This window comes from Micrasema longulum, unplaced genomic scaffold (genome assembly GCF_059751315.1).
Source record: "Micrasema longulum isolate JH-2025_06_02 unplaced genomic scaffold, ASM5975131v1 h1tg001225l, whole genome shotgun sequence".
Taxonomy (NCBI): Eukaryota; Metazoa; Arthropoda; class Insecta; order Trichoptera; family Brachycentridae; genus Micrasema; species Micrasema longulum.
Window position 1 is genome coordinate 211,791 of NW_028278412.1, and position 20,597 is coordinate 232,387.

Genomic DNA, 20,597 nt, shown 5'->3' on the forward strand with positions numbered 1-20,597 from the left:
AAAGTTTGCCAGACATACATAATAGAGTCCAGATGTTTCTACGGACACGTGGTAAACTTTTCAAAGTTAGGTTATACAAGTTAACACACAAAGGATGATTGCTCCGTCGAAAATAAAACATTGTAAATATTTACAATGTTTTATTATTATATATTATCACATTGAATTTGAGATATGCACATTACTGAGGTCAAGAGTCACCGGGTTAAAAACTGATCTACCTCGTTGAAACGTAAATGGATCGATGAAACAAAAACATTAAAGGAAAATCAACGCATTTCATAGACTTTGTCTATTCTGATTCACTTTTATTAGGTATTTTTAATCACATACCTAACTTGAATGCTGCCATGTGTTTTCACACAAACTAGACGATATTCGATTTGAGTTATTGATTGACAATTTTTGATGGAATGCTAAGGTTCGAATTTTAAATTATATAATAAATTACATTTTGATGTAAGTTATAAATTAAAATTACTTGGCACACTTCCACTAATTTTGATAAGTGTTTTTAATAACTAGACAGTAGTTAAAGCTTGACATTAGGTTTACATCCAGGCTGTACGGGTAGATATCCTACAGGGCATTGGACCCATCAATAGGATATACATTTTAGCTACCAAGAACGCCCTTTTTTATTTTATGACATTATATCCAGCGAGTGATTTAGGTGTGATATTACTAACAATATAACATCAATAATCTCTGCTGACCTGCATGATTGGCAAGGTATACTTTGCACAAGCCTCTCCGAGGACTACCAATAAATCTAAATAAATCTTCTTTACCAAATAAAACACAATATGAGGTATTAAAGGAAACATAGAAATTGCCAACAAAAAGATGCCAAAATAAACTATAAATAAAAACCTACCTACTTAAATAAGAGCGTAATTCAAAACCGTTTCTAAATCTTGCAAAAACAGATTTCAATTATACTTGACATCGCAAACTCTCAGCATTCTCCATTGAGTTGGTGAAGCATAATTATAAATCTCATAATTCTTTTTCAAAGTTTTTCTCAAATGTCTCAGTAACTCCTTCAATGGCGATTTCTGAGTTTGCTTCTAATACCCTCGTACAAATCATTAATAAAATTAATATTAATACCGATGGGGGGTGTCCTGTTGGGACGGTGGTAAGGGGGAGTCTTAAGGGCCACAGGAGCGGCTGCAGGGGGCAACTCTCTCGGCAAGGCGTGAGGAACCGGAGGACTTAGTTGGGGCAAGTCCACTGAAACATAAAATCCTGAAAGTAAATCAAATGCCAGAAAAGGTTAAGAGATATCCAAACAAGGTTTTTATCAAAAACTAAATTACCGTTATTTAACTTAAAGTATACAAGTTTACATTTTCAGTGAGTAATTTCTTCGTTAAATTTTAATCATCTTTTCTGGAAAAATTCGTAAAATTGAATATTTAATAAAATAGTAATATTGGCCTATTACCACAGTTTATATAATAAATCATCTCAAGAGCTTTTTATGCCATAATTTGATTTCAAATTTTGAGTTTGTAGAGAATTATCAAAAATTAAAAAGCAAATAGAGAAACAATAGTTTTGTAGAGAAATAATAATTATAATTTTTACCATTGACGGGAGGTGTTCTTGGCCGCTGTAAAAAAGGATGGTTGAAAAAGGCATCAAATGGCATCCTGTCGCGAGCGTTTCTTCGCAGAAGCCCCATAAGGAGATCAGTCAGCTCAGGGCTTGTTCCGGTGGGTATCCTAAAAATAATTAGCACAATACATGCAATTGAAATTTACCATAGCATTTCTACTGTGACAATGAACAAAAACTGCATAACTTGACATTAAAAAAAAAAGAATAAAAAACGAACAAGAAATTGAGCAAACTAAACATTTAAATTCTGTAATGTCCTGCCGGTAAAACAACTTTGTGACTACAAATTGATTGTAGATCACTTTGTTGATCCGGAATATAAAAAAAGAGTTTCCCACACTCACAACACTAGATTAAAAACTAAGGGCTCCCTGTCTGTTCCCCGAATTACAAATTACTTCGGAGAGCGAACATAAAAATCGGGTTGTGGTCCTGTGGCTAGTGTCTCGGACTCACGGACCGAAGGTCCGTGGTTCGAATCCCACTCTACCCCAACTCGATTCCATTTTCTAATAGTGAGTTATTTACAACTCGTTGAAAATGGCCCTCAAAATTAAATATTTGGGTAAATCATAAGAACGCAAATATTTCTTTTTTTTTTAAAAATTTAAAAAAATAAATTGCGTTGTTCCAAGATTGTTCAATGATCTCCCACAAACCATCATTAACATGAAAAATCTTCAAATGAAAAAAAAAGAACTGAAGAAATATCTTCTAGATACTTTATAGTGCCTGTTTATAAATAAATCCGTAAAATATAAATAAAATAAATGTAATATAAACCTGTCATAAAAAAAAATGTGTCCCACCGAAAAGTCTTTAGACTTAGTGGGTAACAAATTCTTATATGTATTTTTTAATTATAAAATAAACGCTGTTCTGCAGCACTGAAACTAAAAAAATAAAAAAACTGCACCTCAATCTTAACGGATCTTTTAAGGAATTTGAATATTTCATTTAAAAATGGAGTTGTCTTTTTTGCCTTTCCTTTTTGTCATTCTGTCAAATAGATACATAGTTGAGGTGTATGGAAAAGTAATCGATGGATTAGTTATTAAATTTAACTCTTAGAAGACTGTTAAAAACAAATCCCCCTTGAAAAGGTGCTGTAATGTCGTGTCGCATTTATTTATTTATTACACACGCCCAGAGCGCTTTTACATGACAGGTACAAAATTACAATTCAAGCGTTTCATTACAAAAGTAGGTCTAATAAATGTAAATTATAATTATAATTACATTAGGCAAAAGACGAGATATTTTGAAATACAGGTACATAAAAACAAAAAATTAACACTTATATATACAATATTTGAGTTTGTCCAAATGTTTGTGGACAAAAGACTGGATTTCACCCCCTCGGGAGTCATTAGGATCAACAAATTACAAAGGGATGGAGAATACCTTAAAGAAGGGAATATGGAAGTCTAGGCATTTACAGGGCTTATGACCTGTCATTGGCTGGTTTAAGTAACATTCAGCATTTTGTCTATGTTTGAACATCCATATTTCTTCAATTCTTCCATTTGTTGATTTTAGTGAAGTTAAAGAGCTGAAACCTTTATTCTTGTGAAGAGATTCATCTGACTGAATTATTACACATACTAATAAATGCCTAGACTTCCATATTCCCTTCTTTAAGGTATTCTCCATCTCTGTTGTAATTTGTTAACTTATATATACTGTTTCATGATCTGTTTTCCATAATTATTAAAATGATTAGTAAAACTAATCATATAATTTAGGCTTGTTATAGCAAAATACAACTCCATTATCTAAAAACATAACAGAGATAAATCAAGTTTGTATTCTTTGTAGACTTATGTGACATAGCCGCACTTGAATAAAGCAGCAAATAATGTTTGGAATTTTTGAAGAGACATGCATTTAGATAATTATATTTTTGCGAAGATAAAAAACAGTTGGCAACGTGTGATGACTCTTGTTAAACTCATTTAATTAGTAAGATAAATAGTAACATAGTTCTTTTCAACAGATCCAAACAATGGTTTTAACAAAATTAAAGATGAAAAATAGATTAGGAATTTGATACGAAATTATTAATAGTGTATAATTAATAAAAGTCTTACTTAGGTGATAGATTTGCATTCTTTTCATAGAACATCTTCAGGTTTTGCGGGGTTGTAGCTTGAAACGGTGCCTTTCCAGTAAGGCACTGGAATATTATCGTCCCTAAACTCCAAAGATCCGCCTTAGCGTCGTACTGAAGGGACATTATTACCTCAGGTGCCTAAAAGAACGAGATATAAGCTGTTAAGGGAGGTAAACAAATCACGAAAATCATAAATGAAATTGTTGATTAAAAGACATACCATGTACATTGGAGATCCACAGAGAGTGGCAGCCATGACACCGTCTTGGAGGAACCTCGCAAAACCAAAGTCCGCTGAAAAATATAATGTTTTATATAAAATACAAATTTATTAACAGTAAAGTAAAGTAAAAGGGTAGCAGAAACCAACTACATATTTAGGAAAATTGTTTTATTTAACAATAATCTATAATCGCAATAAATAAAAAATGCAATATTCAAAGCAATAAACAAAATTCTAATTTTTTCATACAGTTCTTTTATATTTAAAGATTTTTAGGAAATTGTGTCGAATGGAAATATTTGAGTAAAAAATATGAATGCAAATATCAATAATTAAGGCAAAATATTTTTATTTATTTGAAATGCCTCTCTCCTGATACTACTGCTCGAGGTGTCGGATTCGATATCAAAAAAGTTGACTTGAAATATAAATTTACTTGACTTAAAACAAAAATTGTTGGTAAAACAGTTTATCAGGATGTTATAATATTGCATTATACACGGTGTTTCAGGGCCAGACCGCGAAACTTAAAAAAAAAACATTCCTAATGGTAAACTTTTTTAAAAAATCGAATAAATTTTTTCCAAAAACCTATTTTTTATATAAAAAATATTGTAAAATGTTGTAAATTCTTAATTTCTCGGTCTAGCATTCCTTTCACAAAGAAGAAGCCTAGAAATGCTAGTTAGAATTCACCCATTAACAGAGTAATTCATTTGCTGAATACAGCTTCTGCTATAGACATATTTTTATGCTCATATGGGCAGTTTAGCAGCTATCTCCGTTCATATGTTTGGGATATGGTTGTTGATTTGTCTATGTAAACATCTACATGCGGGAATATGCATATGTTTGTGAATTTATTATAAGTCATAAGATGCATTTGAAATGCTATTTTTCCTGATTCTCAGTCTGTCATTGCGTAATGGGGGTTAACCTGTGAAATAATTCCGACTTCAATTGTAACAATTTATACATAAATAAATCAATGAAAAAAACAAACATTTAATTTTACAATGAATACTTTTTTGTATTTTTTCTATTTGAAAATTATTTTTAAGCCCTTATGGAATGTATGGTCTTTCTAAACTGCAATTTGGAAAATTGAAAAAGTGAATAGGATTTTTGGCACATTAGAAAAAAAGGGTTAGGCGAATAAAATATGACAGAGATGATGAATGAAAAGCACCGAATATGTATTAAAAACAGTTTTTTTATAAGAAACTTTTTTTTTAGTTTGTAATTTTAGTATATGAACTACTATCGTATCATATTTAATAAACCTACAATCAAATACGTAAAATTACAAATATTCATTGCTATTTGTATTATGTTTGCATACAATTTTATTGTATTATTTTTTATATAAAAGAAATATTAGCGTTCTTTTAATTTTCCCAAATATTTCAATTTTGGTGGCCATTTTTAACGAGTTGGAAATAACTCACTATTAGAAAATGGGAATCAAGTTGGGGTAGAGTGGGGTTCGAACCTCTGATCCGTGAGTCCGCAACACTACCCACGGGACCACAACCCGATTTGTTAAATGATTTCTTAAATGTATTCTTCAAAACTTGGAATTAGTGAATGAAATTTTTATGCATGTATGTAATGCAAAATACATCGACATATTACAACAGAGATGAAGAACATTTAAGAGAAGGTAATATAGAAGTCTAGGCATCTATAGGGCTTATGAACTGTCAATGGCTGGTTTAAGTGGCCACTTTACACACTGTGTAACATTCACCATTCTGCCCATATTTGAACATCTATATTTCTTCAATTTTTTCATCTGTTTATGTTTGTGAAGTTAAAGAGCTGAAACCTTTATTTATGCGGGTGAGATTCATCTAATTGAATCGTTTCACCTACATACTAGGCAACGCCTGAAAATGTTATTTTTTCAATTTCTATACTTCTTTATGAAGGAATATAGATGTTCAAATATGGACAGAATGGTGAATGTTACACAGTGTGTAAAGTGGCCACTTAAACCAGCCATTGACAGGTAGCCCTGTAGATGCCTAGACTTCTATATTACCTTCTCTTAAATGTTCTTCATCTCTGTTGTAATATGTTAATATAAACAGCTCCCCAGGGAGTTGAATCCAGTCCTTGTCTACAAAAATTTGGACAAACTCAAAATGTTGTTTAAAATACATCAGTCTGATTTGCCTACAATTTCATCATTTTGAAATACACAGCGGTTTCTACATAACGCGGTACAAATAACGTGATTTGTATTAATTTGTAGTTTCTTATATCGCGGATTTCATCTAAAGCGACAGTGGTTTCTATATAACGCGGTACAAATAATCTGATTAGCATTAATTCAGGGTTTCCTGTAGCGCGGTTTCTATATAACGCGGTATGCATTAATCGCGTTGTAGGAGGGATGACTGTATAAGGTATCGCTCCAAAATAAATTCAAGTGGTCTCATAATAAAGTGTTTCATTAATTTATAATGGGGATGCCTAAATCCTCAGATAGAGCAAGTTACCTATTTTGAGGCGTATCTCGCTGGGCGCAGGATGGTGTTTAGAAGGCGCGTGCGCCAGCAGTATGTTCTGCGGCTTCAGGTCCCGGTGCACTACGCCCTTGGCGTGCAGGGCTTTCATGGCCCCCGCCAGCTGCCTCACGAACAGTCGGATGGTATCCTCGCTGAGGGTGCCCATCGTGCCCAAGTAGTCCGCCAAGTCGCCGCCGTTGCAGTACTGAGGAAAAGGAAAAGGAACATATTATTAAGATATTCAGTTAATGATTGAATGAATATTTCGCAACATTATATTCCAAAATTTAAAATCACAGCAGTGAACAAATTACAATATAACGATAAACTTATGATAATCATACAAAAAAAATCCCGGAGGCTTGATAACAGATTTGTGTATAAAAAACGACATATTATATTTATAATAACACTTTATAATTATACTTTATATAAATAATGTTTGCTTTACAGAATTTATTTCATAAGCTTATATCTTTGCATTTTTTGTTTATATGCTTACTGTTTTTTCTTGCATACCTTTGTTATTATTGTTTTTTTTTTTTTTACTTTGTAAAACTTTTTATCATATCCTTTTTAACTAATTTCACAAATTTTTTCTGTATCTTCTGTTTATTATTTAGTATGTTGGCATGTATTTCATTTTTATTTTTTGCAAATGCCTTTTGGGCGTTAATGAACAAAATAAATAAATAATGTTGTTAACAGGAAAGGGGTCCGACTTTTCTTCATACAAGCGGATTATATGGCACTAGAGTGGTGTTTTTTTTTGCACCCTAGGGATATTTACTATTGGCGTGTCGTCTATGGTTTGGTTTTTTTGAAAAATTGTTTCTTATGGGAGCTAGGGCCATCCAAAAACCCAAAAAAGCACCCAGTTTTATCTGCCGTCTTGGGACGTACGGCATACAAATATGATAAAAAGAAAAGGTACTCACATAGAAAATTTCATTTTTATACTCTTTCTTTAAAAAAAACAACCTAATTGGTTCAGTTTTGGAGTACGGAAAACAGGACAGCGAAACGTCGATTTTAGTTGGGCAAAATCAGCCAGACGTGCAGTATTCTTTTTCGCACAGTACCGGGGAGGTTGCGAGGGAGTGACAGAAAAAAAATGTTCAAATACCTAATCATCAAAATTTCCAGACACCGCCTATTCTCTTATTAAGCTGGATTTCTATAAAAAAAAAATCCCGTTTATTGATTATTGATATAAAATATTAATTTCAAAAGGTGTTTTTACACCATTTTAACACTGCAATACTATAAACAGGGTGTTCTTTAAACCCTATCACATCCGAAACCACGATGATCAGTATGGGCAAAAAGACATATTAGCATATTAAAAAAAATATTTAGAACGAAAAATTTTTTTTAAAGAAACTATAAAAAAAAACAAATGGTTTCGCACTTCTGCAGAGGAGAAGCGAGGGGGGCGCCGCCGCGCGGTTGATGGTATATCAGACTCCCCCTCCCCCCTCCTCGTTTCTCCTCTGCAGAAGTAAGCAACCACTGTTTTTTTTTAAATATTTAATTTTTGTAAATTTTATTTGTTCTAAAAATTTATTTTAATGTGCCAATATGTCTTCTTGCTCATGCTGATCGTTGTGGTTTCGGATGTGACAGGGTTTAAAGAACACCTGTATATATTCTCTGGACTGGTATCCGAAGTGTAGAACTGATCATCTTGCCATTCCTATAACAAAAAGAGGACGAGTACCGATAAATTGTCCTATGCACCATTACAGGTGCGGATAAAAGAATGACAATGATGATTTCATTAATATAATGTTAAAATAACGTGGAAATGACATAAATAATAATCACATAATAGTAGGCAGATAGTAGATACTGAGTTACTACTGATAATTAAGTTATAATATTATGACATTGGTGTAAGTACGTCATTTCTAAAAACAAAATATGATTGATACTGATAAGACAAGACGATAAAATTGCAATAAATATCAGTAAAATATCCTGCTTTATAATATTTATTACGCATAATTTATTGACTTGTGATTAATATTTCGTTTAATCGATGAAGTACCTAATAATAATAATAATTTCTTAGTTATTAAATATATGTACATATTTACGATTGGAAAGTTGCACTATAGAAATACGAATTTCAATGGCTTAATTTTGCAAAAAAAAAATACCCATCGTAAGTATTCTTACTGAACAACTATATATTTTATTTAAATTCTATTAAAATGTAGTTAATTTCATTTTAAACTAAAATAATTCTGTACCTCAGAGGCGGATGGATGCAAATCTAGAATTTTATGAAATTACATTTCGATTTTCGTATCCAGTTTATGATCATGTCTATTGATTTTGAAGATATGTAAGTCTTATAATAAAAGAACCAATGTGTTAATATACTGAAAAAACAAATTAATGCTATGATCAGAAATCACTTAGAGAAAGTAAATTATTTAGGCTCTTGTTGAACATTTGACGTTTGGATTTGCATCCGTCTGCCTCTGAGGGACAGAATTAATTTTTACATTGATTTAAAAATGAATGTTAAAGTATTCTCTAATATAGTAAATGAGTAGGAAAAACGCATAAAAATTAGGAAGTTCAGTGTTTTTTATTTATTTGTTAATAGACTATCAAACAAAGTCAAAATATGAAAAATATATATGTATGGTAAAATCAGCGCTATTATTTTTGTAATCTTGAAATTAATCCGCGTGTGACGTCACAAGTTCTCTTCGGTGAGTTCTGCTGATAAACCGGAAATCCCGTAAACCGGAAACCTATCACAACACTATTATCGGTTGATACGGAAAAACTAGTGACGTCGTTTAAAGTAGTTCGCTTTTGTTAAAATATTTTTATTTTTTTTTAATACATTTAAGAAACTTCGCCGCACAATTTAATGCTCCAACTTTTACCTCGCGTATGAAAACATACGTTTAATCCAATTCCTCGTAGCACTGGGAAATGAACCCGGAACCCTTGTGCCAACTAAGTGACGGGGATTGACGCATTGTAAACTTTTCATTAGATATTGATTTTATCACAATAGAAAATTACTCCAAGCCGTGAACCAAATAATCGTTTTATTTCCGCTATGATACCATAGCTGCGAATTTTTTTAATATTTTAAATTCTGTAATGTCCTGCCGGTAAAACAACTTTGTGACTACAAATTGACAGTAGATCACTTTGTTGATCCGGAATATAAAAAAAGAGTTTCCCACACTCACAACACTAGATTAAAAACTAAGGGCTCCCTGTCTGTTCCCCGAATTACAAATTACTTCGGAGAGCGAACATTAAATTGCGTTGTTCCAAGATTGTTCAATGATCTCCTACAAACCATCATTAACATGAAAAATCTTCAAATGAAAAAAAAAGAACTGAAGAAATATCTTCTAGATACTTTATAGTGCCTGTTTATAAATAAATCCGTAAAATATAAATAAAATAAATGTAATATAAACCTGTCGTAAAAAAATTTCAAAATGTGTCCCACCGAAAAGTCTTTAGACTTAGTGGGTAACAAATTCTTATATGTATTTTTTAATTATAAAATAAACGCTGCTCTGCAGCACTAAAACTGAAACTGAAATTCCGCAGATTCCCACACGACAATAATCCAATGTTTATTATCTCCGAGGTTGCAATTGATCGAATGAAGTCAGATTATAATGAGACAGGTTATAAAATAATGCACCGCATTGTATAAATACTCACATTACTTGTAAGTGTAAGAAAGAAATGCAGAAAACAATCTGAAACTCAAATTCCGTAATATAATTGCCGCATTTTTATTATGTTGTTAAGTACTCTAAATGTTGCATTACATGACCAGATTTAAGGTTTGAGCAGCCTGCCTCGGGGCTCAAAAAACCTTAGCGCTTTTCGTCTTCTCTTCCCCAAGAAAATAAAGTATAATAACCATTTAATATAAAATTGTATTTTTTCCTCCATTTATTGTAGCCTATAATACCATCTTGTGGTAATATTAGCCGGAAAGAAAACATACTGTATTTACAAATGTTACGAGAAACGAGTAGAACGGAGAGATCAGGTAAACCCTTATATAAAATTGAAATACACAGAAAAATAAATCAATTTAAGATATTAATTATGCAAGGCGTCATCTCGTCGAAACGCGCCGATTAAAAAATATTTGTTATCCGCCGCCGGCCGCCCGACAATTCTCATCGTTGAATAATACCGAATTACCGAAATGTTGTTTGATCGTAGCTTCATTATGGTATTCTCTTGTGAATTACAATTTGGCAATAAATGAAATTAAAATAGGCTAACAAATTACAACAGGGATGAAGAATACCTTAAATGTTGTAATTTGTTAATCTTAATGACTCCCGAGGTGGTGAAATCCAGTCTTTAGTCTACGAACATTTGGAGTAACTCAAATATTGTAATAAAATAGGCTATCCTATTATCTTGTATTATGTAAATTGTTAGTCATTGACATATTTTCTTTATTATTACATCGTTTTCAGTTGGTAAATAATAATAAATTAATATATTTATTACTTCGATTTAAGTTAAATCAAATTTGACTTGCATCGAAGTTTCAGGAATAACGGATGTTGTGCAACGGGCTCGGTTTTACGCGACACGTGTTCACGAGTTGGTATGAAGTGGATCATTATGTGCGCCTAGGTAAATTATGCTAAGGTCGAACGATTCCACGGTCAAGGGAGCGACTTGTGTATTAATGTTGAGGAAGTCGGTCTGCAAGTCGACAGACATCAAATCAAACATTATCATATATTATTATGTATTATAATATCGGAAGTGACATACAATGCCGGATATAAATTCCACGGCGGAATATTTGAATGTGACTTCATATAAGCGCGTTTGAAAAATATATATTGGAAACTACGATACGTTATGTAATAAAAATAATGTTGAAAATCCTAAAATAATAAAAAACAAAACTACAAAAAAAAATATCCAAAAAATATAAAGCTATTTTTTTTTCTCAAAATGATGGTATATGACTAAAAAAAAAAAAAACAGTTTGCAGATAGCCTAGATGGATTTCAAAAGACCTCCATAAAACTAAAAACAAATTTTGAAAATGAAGACTCATAATATCGTGATCTCAATATTTGAAAAGCAGATGTTTCATTCCCTCTAATGAGTTTGGTAACTGGCTAAAATTAAGTTGTTTATGTATAAGTCGATTTCCAGCTAATTTCAATTTGGAAAGACTGAAATCCCTCCGGGAGTCGAGAGAATTGTGTCAAAATTAAATGTGGAATATTTGCAAAGAAAATTTGTCGAACTGTAATCGCTCTGTACACAGAAGAGCAATCAGAGATTCGGAGGCTGCCTGCGATACCACAGTGGGGACAAAGCGTTTGAGACATGATCAAACATTGTGGAGTTCGGTGTCGTCGGGAGAGAGGAGTGTGGACATAGCGTACAATGTTATCAGCACTCGCGATAGATAAGGCGGGGTTCCAACTTCTGCTGAACTGGTCGTTATCTGGCGCGAGCAGCCCCTTCCCCGCGCTCCTTATCAACAATCAACTATTCGGTTCGCGAGATAAGCTCCTCACCTGCCCGCACCTCCACAACTTAAACATCTTCGGGAAAACAACGTACTAATGGGCGCGGTGGTGAAATTCATCAGTATTTGGGCGTGAAAAGTCAAAATTAAGTGCTAAAACTTCAACGGAAACAAAATGGCAAACAGTTTAAAATTATTGCTCCCGGTGTTGGTCTTCGGCCTTGTGTAAGTGTTACGAAATCTCCGCGGTGATTTTAAACGCGAAAAAGAGAAAATTACCAGGAATATGAACGCGCCAATACCAGGTATGATAAGGTACATTCAACATTAATGCGAATATACATTTTTCAGGCTACAATGTGCAATCGCCGACGAAACGATTTCAGACGATGATTTATTTGACGATCAACTCCTTCCAAAAAACTCCGATAAAATGTTGGCATCTGACATGGAAGATCCTGCAACGAGCGATCTAGAGCACCCCGCATTGGAAAAAGAAGCGAAAGAATCTTCGGTGGATAGAGAAGACGAATCTCCGATGGATGAAGTCGAAGAACCCCCTCTAAAGAAGGAAGAAGAAGAAATGGGAGAGGTTGAGAGTAGTGGAGATAGTCCAATTTTAGATGTAAGATCTTACGGTGTAGATGCGCTACCGGCAGAAAGTGAAGAGAAAACAAAAAACGCATTCAAATGTCAAGCGTTGAAGATGGAGGGCGGATCGTTAGTTTTAAATTGTAGGGGCGGCCAACTTGTCTCTCTACCGGAAGACTTGGATCTCTCTGTAACTATCCTAGATCTGGGTAACAATAGTATAACGGATATTACGTCATCGATGTTCCCAGATAAATTGGAAAATGTGGAAACTCTTGATCTCTCTAATAACTTCATTAAAAGCATCGATACAAATGTAAGTAATATAGTTAATATACTTTATTATAATAATTCTTATGCATCAAATACCATGAAATATGGTAGATTCAGTGTAAAACTCAATTACTCGTATCTAAATTTAGGTACATATGACATATGATCTAAAATTTAAAATCATCTAGCAGGTAAACACATAAATTAAAAAAATAAAAATACATTGAAGTGTTTCCAAATAACCTAACAAATAGTTTTTAAAATTATTATTAAATCTAAAAAAATAAATATGCAGTGATAATTGCTAATATTACAAAACGATATCACAAACTCGCTTTGTTAATTATGAATTATGATGTCCTATGTCATTTTAGGCATTTAGCTCATTCCCTCGCCTCGAGGAAATCAACCTGTCGGGTAACGCCCTAACTACATTAGATCCGGAGACCTTCTCCGGTCTACCGGCTTTGTCCGAGTTGGATTTGGGAGGCAACCCGCTTCAGTTGCCCGCTGCCACCCTGTTCCTGAATGTCCCTAAATTGAGACGGCTCAGGATGGTGAACTGTGACCTGCAGCAACTACCGGAGAGTACCTTCGACGGAATGGCGTCCTTGGAAGATCTAGATCTTGGAAATAATCCGATAGCCGATGAAACGGTAAGGCAATTAATCAACTCCAGAGTTGAGTGATTTTTAATTTTTGTTTTAAGTTTCATTCACCCCCTCGGAATACTTTGGCCAAAAAGCAGCTTCCAATGGTACGTTCGTTGACTTCGTGTTCATAATTTGATCGACAATATTTTGAGTTTGTCCAAATGTTTCTAGACAAAGGCAAACATTTAGGAGAAGGAAATATGGAAGTTTAGGTATTTACAGGGTTTATGACCTGCATTGGCTGGATTAAGTGACCACAATGAAACCACAGAGGCTTCACAAAAATCAACGAATGGAAGAATTGAGGAAAAATGGATGTTCAAACATTGGCAAAATGGTGACTGTTAATCAGTGTGTAAAGTGGCCACTTACACCAGCCAATGACAGGCCATAAGCCATGTGAATTCCTAGACTTCCATATTTCCTTATCTCAAATGTTGTCCATCTCTCTCGTAATACCTATTTCTTCTTAATACATATATATTCTTGAATTTTCGTGATTTTAAAAGGCTTACTTTCAATAAAATAAATAAAACAACTTTGTTTTTAACCACTAATTTTTATTTTTCACCGACCGGTTTCAAAGCAAACAAGCTTCTTTGTCAAGGTTTACGTAACTTGACAAAGAAGCTTGTTTGCTTTGAAACCGGTCGGTGAAAAATAAAAATTAGTGGCTAAAAACAAAGTTGTCCTATTTATTTTATTATAATGAATAACCACAAAGTTAGTGCTTCAAATATAAGGCTTACTTTTAATTTGTAAAAAATGTGATACGGCTTTGTATCGCACCATGCGATATTAGCTAAGCGACTCGTGGAACCAGAACCAGTAATAAAATGTTTTAAGTTGAAGGGCATCGTTCTTTACATCTCGAATACATTTTGCCACGTGTAGGTGTGTGCTCACAGCCAACGGTGACATAATTCAAAAGCATAAATTAGATGGAGTTTGATTTTTTAAAATATTCTCTATTCGGATAACCAACAGCTACATTTATCATGTAAAAAACAAAACAAATAAGCCAATTACAGGTTTTCACAAGTAGCACCACAGTAAGTTAAAATATATTCTCGAACATTAAATAAGCAATGATCTAAATCCAAAACAAAACAATGAAAAAAAACGCTACAAAATTACTTCGAAAGCCAACGCCGCACCTCATTATGATTATTCTCAAATAAATCTGTTTTTAATGATTTTGATATTACATTAAATTTATTGAAAGTTCGTCATAAATATGAATTTTGCCTATAATTAGATGAGGCAAGAGAAGTATGAAGAAGAAGGTTATTAAGAACATTCTGAGGAACAAATAGAGAGTTTAGATAGTAATTCAGGACAGTCGATAGAACCAGAAGGAATTTTTAAAAGATAAATTATATTAGCTATTTCGCGAGGTTTTTGCAGAGGTAATAAATGGGTGATGTTTCTGGCATATTTGAATGTATTGGTCGGATTTAAAATCAAGTTTCAACCGGACACCGTACTTGTACAAACACTGTACGAGTTGCGTAGAAAACTTCGCAACGGAAAATATAAAAAAGGCTCAGCTTGTTTACAAACAAAATACCAACACGGTCCTGAAAAAGTATCCGACCGCGTCCTGTTTACGTAACATGAAACGAGCGATAATCCCTATCAAGGGAATCGCGGTCAGACATTTCTTCATACAATGTATTTCCGTATTTTCTTCCAGGATTATGGCACTAGAGCAGTGATTTACACAATTTACCATTGGCGTGGCTCTATCGTTATTATTTTTTTGATAAATTGTTTATTATGAAAACTAGGACCATCCAAAAATCCTAAAAAGCGCCCAGTTTTATCTGCCGTCTTCGGACGCACGGTATACAAATAATTTTGAAAAAACACAAGGTACCGACTCGAAATTTCATTCTGATACCCGTTCTTTAAAAAAAAAACAGGCAAATCGGTTCAGTTTTGGATGCGGAAAACGGGCCAACGAAAAGTCGATTTAAGTTGGGTGTAATCAGTCCGACGTTCAGATGTCTTTTTCGCGCAGGCTCGCGGAGACATTTGCGAGAGAGTGAATCAAAACTCTCAGCCACCGCGTTCCCTCTTAACATCATACATTAAATTTTCAAAGAACTCTAATAATATCGTACGTGATTTTTTCCACTTTCGTACGTTATACGGTTGGTCAAAACATAAACGAATAACTATGTTTATAAATACACTCGGGCCAATAATATTCCGTTGTTCCCAATAATTAATTATCTCGCAAATTTGGAATGAGACATGATACCCAGGTAAAAAAAACAATCAGATGTACACTGATATCGTCCCTTCGGCACGGCGCCTAGTGCGCATCACGTAGAACATCTTCCGTTCAAGTAATTAATGATCAAATCCGCGATAAAAGTATGTAGATGTAGGTGTTAAGCATCAATGACGCATAATTAAGGCTGAAGTCTGGTAAAACGAACGCAAAATGAGGAAATCATACGATTTTGCCATTTTAAAACGAGTGTTTTTTTTAAATCGCATAATAATTAATACACTCATCACTCATCACACACAAATAGTTCATACACTCATCTTTTTATTTTTATACCAACTATACTTCTTAACACTGTTCCTTTATTTTGTTCCTTTATTTTATTTCTTTATATTGTGTTTTTTTATTTTTAAATCTATGCTGTTTATATACTCATCTTCTTTTTTTATACCAACTTTACTTCTTAACACCGTTCTATCTTTTGTTGCTTTATATTGTATTTTTTAAATTTAATGTTGTTTATATACTTATATTTTGTAAAATTTTCATGTGTGTAAAAGCCTTATGGGCGTGAAAAAATAATAAAATAAAAAAATAAAATAATAAAAAAACATAAATTACAATATTTGAGTTTGTCCAAATGTTCGTAGACCAAATACTGGATTTCACCCCCTCGGGAGTCATTAAGATAACAAATTACAACAGGGATGGATTAACATATTCCCTTATTTAAGGTATTCTCCATCCCTGTTGTAATTTGTGAAACATAAATTAGATAAAAACAATATTTTTTTAAGGTAATTCTGTTAAAAAATATAATTAAAAGTTTTATGTAACTAAAATATAATTACTTTTAGACCGGCAGATTACGCCATTTCAAATTTAGACTAAACTTAGGTATCCGGAATCTCAATAAAGACTGAGTATCGAACTAAAATTTGTTGTAATAATTTTAAGATAATAAATTGAACATGAAGGTGGCCGAAGCAAAATTTATTTTTTTTGTTTTCGAAAAGAAATACAAGCATATTAAATCACATACATTTTTGTGACATTTTTCTAAAATATAAATACGGGAATTCAACTGCAGCTATCATTGCGCCTTTTATGAATCTATATCGAATATTCTTTTACAGCCGATAGTGACAAGCGTGTTCGCCGCCTTGACCAACTTGAGCGCTCTCACGCTGCCCAAGGGGGCCTCGCCGGCCCTCATCACCGAGGTGTGCCGCAGTCACGGTCTCCTGCCGGCAGTCTGCTTGGGGACCTGCACCATGCACTCCCTGCCCTGTCACCTGGTTCCTGTCAAAATGGAGGTCAAACTGGAGTCTAACGAAGGAGTCAATTCAGGTGCTGCTGGCAAACTTGTTGCCAAGGCGGAAGTTAACGATATAACGCAAGTAAAACTTTAAAAAAAAAAATAATTTAAATTTCATTGAAAAACCCTTACGGGTTACATACATTTAACAAAATATTTTTACTTTTAAAATTCACATTCTACTGTTAATAATAATATTTTTAACATCTTTTGTAAAGGTTGTCTGAGTCTTTTGTTTAGTTTTGTCTGGTAGTTTATTGTATAATTTCAGTCGATGGTTTATTAGTCTCGATTGTCTTTTCTCGTTTTAAAAGGTTGTATATGATATTTTTCTGATATTCTCGTATTGTGTTCATGTTAACTACATTTTTTTTCAAGTTTAATTCTTCGTCTACAAATTACATCAGGGCTAATTTATGAATAAATTTTAAGGATTCTAGTTTAAAGAGTTCAGTTACATTTATTGTTTAGTTTTTTTAAAAAGTTCTTTAGTTGCTGTTAGATAGGAAGGTCATATACCAACTTTAATATTTTATTTTGCTGTCTTTGTAGTCTGTTTATGTCATTTTGATTTCCTGTTCCCCATAGTAGTTGCATATAACATATTTTAGTTTTTACATTAGGCTTCATACATTTTTTTTTCCTTTATTGGAACAAAGTTTTTGATTTAAAAAAAAAAGACTCGATAAAGTCGCCACTTTGCTAAGTAAATTGTTGATATGAATTGTCCATGTCAATTGCTGTCTATTGTTAGTTCTAAGTATTTAACATGTTCAATTTCATCAACTATTACATTTGTTTTGCTAAAATCGTGCCTGACTGTAAAGGCAAAATATGGACTTATCGAGATGTAAAACAGATTTATCCCGATTTCTTTTCGCCGTATCCTCGTAAAGGTAGGCACAGAGAATAGAACGCCATATCACTCTGTCTTTGCATGCAGCACTGCCGATTTGCGCGCCAATTATTCAGACTTTTGACATGTCCATCTTTTTTGGATTTGGTCAGAGCATGTCTTTCTCGGTTTCGCTCGATTTCTGCATCCATCAACATTAGCATCGTAAATCTTTTTAGCCGTTCTTTCGATGTCCATTCGCTACACATGTCCGAACCAACGCAGAACTCCTTTCTTGATTTGTCGGTAATGCTTATCTCAGCCTCACATAAGCAGCGACCTCGACATTTGTGCAACCCTTATAATTAGGAACGTTACGATTATTGAATGACACGTTTGTAATACTAAATTATACGCGCTTAGGTAACTCACATGAGATTTATTTTCATTAAATTCACAATGACAAGAGCAGTTTTATCTCGATCTCGATATAAAACGATCTCTTTTGCGTTCTTCTTTTATTATGTTTTTACAGCGCCCTCTGTTTTCGGTCTATTGTGATATTCAGGCATGACACAGACTAACGTTTCTGAAGGCTACTAATCTCCTTACGATTTTATTTTGAGTACTGAGGTGTGTTCTGTTTGCTGCTACTGATGTTGATGAAATGATTATTTATCGTGAGAAGTTGCTGTAAAAAGCAGATCTCCGTAACTTAATTTCCCTTTTTAACTTTCCATGTTCCTAAACGACATTAGACAAAAACGAATATTAAAGCGTGTGTGAATAAAACAAACTATTACTATCAAATGATTTTACCTCGATGACTAAGTGTAAATTCTAAGCAGAGTGTATTTCCGTTGGGTAGTTGTTGAAGGTTTAAAATTTGGATTTAATTAAGTTTCGGGGGATTGATATGGACATCGCTTCTTCGTGTTTCCAGATATACCTAAGATGGCAGCGAACGACCCGCCAGAAGAAGCTGCCGAAGATCCCGCGACCGACCCTTCCAAGAAAAGCGCGTCTCGGGATAAGGGCGCTTCCTCTCCTATCGACGATCAGGAGATTCCCGCCTCTTCCCGCTCCGGAGTCACGGGGGCGGGCGCCAACAAGACGATCATCGGGATCGTGATCGGCTGCATGCTGGCTGGAGTCGCCGGCGTGATCATCAAGAAGAACTGGAGCAAGATCCGGGGGAAGAGGGACGAGGGGCGGAGGACGGGAGCGGGAGCCCAGAGGCCGCAGGGCCACATGGACAGCACTTTGCCTGAGGAGGTACCGCTACAGAACAAGACACCTCCGGTGTAATACGATCTAAATAGCAGACTGTTAAAAGCGCCCTTTATCCCCTCAGTTACCTAATGTTGTAGAAAACAAACGGTGCACCATTTTTCTCATTTTTTAATGAATTAGATTTGAGAGACGAAATGAATGAAAATGATGTGAGAATTATTATTTTTGTACAAACAGTCGGTAGTGCTTTTCAATGACAAAGAATGGATATTTCACTGTTAATCGAATAATTTTAACTTATCGTTAGAAATGTGTTTCATTGTCATTAGCCTATTACCTATAAACTTCGAACTCGATATTTATTTTTATGTACTATCAAAGTACCCCTTAATCAACATCACATTCATATTAGAAAATTATTCGATGTACGTTAATTAAAATTAATGCATTGCTATGCATATACACTAACATAATTGCATAAATATTGTAAATGTAACTGTATTTTATAATCCTGTGTATTGGATCATTTATAATTATTAGTATTAGGTTTGGTAAACATATTCGTAAGAATAGAATACTGGTCATATTTTCCTGAATATTTAAGTATAAAAACATTGTAACATTGTAAATACATAAATATAAAAATAGAGTATGGAAGCCAATCTTTTATTTTAACTTTTAACCGTAACGCAGTACGTATGGATAAAATACAGTAAAAGTAGTTTCATTATCTTTATATTAAATCAATATTTTAATATTTAATTTAATTGACACCGAGGAAGGAGAGAAAATTGATTTTATTAAAAGCAAAGATTTAATTTAAGAAAAATATATAAGCCGCATAATGTTCTACATTTTTATTAAGCGGGTGATGGCTGCATCTACGCTACAGTAAGAAATACAACAGAATGAGGCAAATGTGGGGATTTCCTAACTGTAATACTAGTCTACATTACACTACAGTAAATAATGACAGAGTAACCCACAGCCTTTATATGAGGTGAACGGATAAAATGAATATAATTCAGACAATCAACGGTTACGTAACCCAGTAAATCACTTTAGCAGTCTGTGGTGTATGAGAAGCATTCTAGTGAGAGTATTCAATATAATTTTTAGCCAGGTAAGAAATACATTAATAATAAAAGACTCGTATAAGTAAGTTATAAAAAAAATAATATTATTAACACCATACATATTTAAGTAGCTATCGACGAGTTTCTAGACCAGACCGCGAAATATACGAACATTCATTGAAACATGAAAAAATGTCAGGAAATGAGTGTCTAACTAAATAAAAGCCGTGCTTTAATTTTAAGGAATATTCACAATACCAATTATTTTGATTATTACCGAAATAAAATAAAACACAATTTAGACATTAAATACTTGCAAACATTGAGACGATAATTGTACGCAAAATTGCATTGGGAAACATGCAAGACGATGACATAAGATTATCCAAAAA

The 20,597-nt window shown here is 33.5% G+C and overlaps 2 protein-coding genes across 4 annotated transcripts in view; one reads left to right on the plus strand and one right to left on the minus strand.

Annotated features, from left to right (window-relative positions):
• Atg1 (serine/threonine-protein kinase unc-51-like protein Atg1) overlaps nt 1–20,597 on the minus strand; it is a 103,562-nt gene that overhangs the window by 10,747 nt on the left and 72,218 nt on the right. For both annotated transcript variants that reach the window (XM_088234313.1, XM_088234311.1), the window contains exons 3-7: nt 6,467–6,680; nt 3,960–4,033; nt 3,717–3,877; nt 1,594–1,730; nt 1,114–1,236 (exon numbers count right to left, since the gene is read on the minus strand). In XM_088234313.1, coding sequence (XP_088090439.1) covers nt 1,114–1,236; nt 1,594–1,730; nt 3,717–3,877; nt 3,960–4,033; nt 6,467–6,680 — 709 coding nt within the window. The remainder of the gene's footprint in view (nt 1–1,113; nt 1,237–1,593; nt 1,731–3,716; nt 3,878–3,959; nt 4,034–6,466; nt 6,681–20,597) is intronic.
• LOC148276399 (uncharacterized) lies at nt 12,051–19,786 on the plus strand. Of its 2 annotated transcripts, none has more exons than XM_088234334.1 (5): nt 12,051–12,212; nt 12,339–12,894; nt 13,226–13,507; nt 16,880–17,142; nt 18,838–19,786. In XM_088234334.1, exons 1-5 carry the CDS (start codon nt 12,163–12,165, stop codon nt 19,202–19,204), a joined length of 1,518 nt encoding a protein of 505 aa, XP_088090460.1. In that variant the 5' UTR covers nt 12,051–12,162; the 3' UTR covers nt 19,205–19,786. The 2 variants fall into 2 exon arrangements, with proteins under 2 accessions (XP_088090460.1, XP_088090461.1); XM_088234335.1 differs by having other exon boundaries at nt 16,880–17,093; nt 18,840–19,786.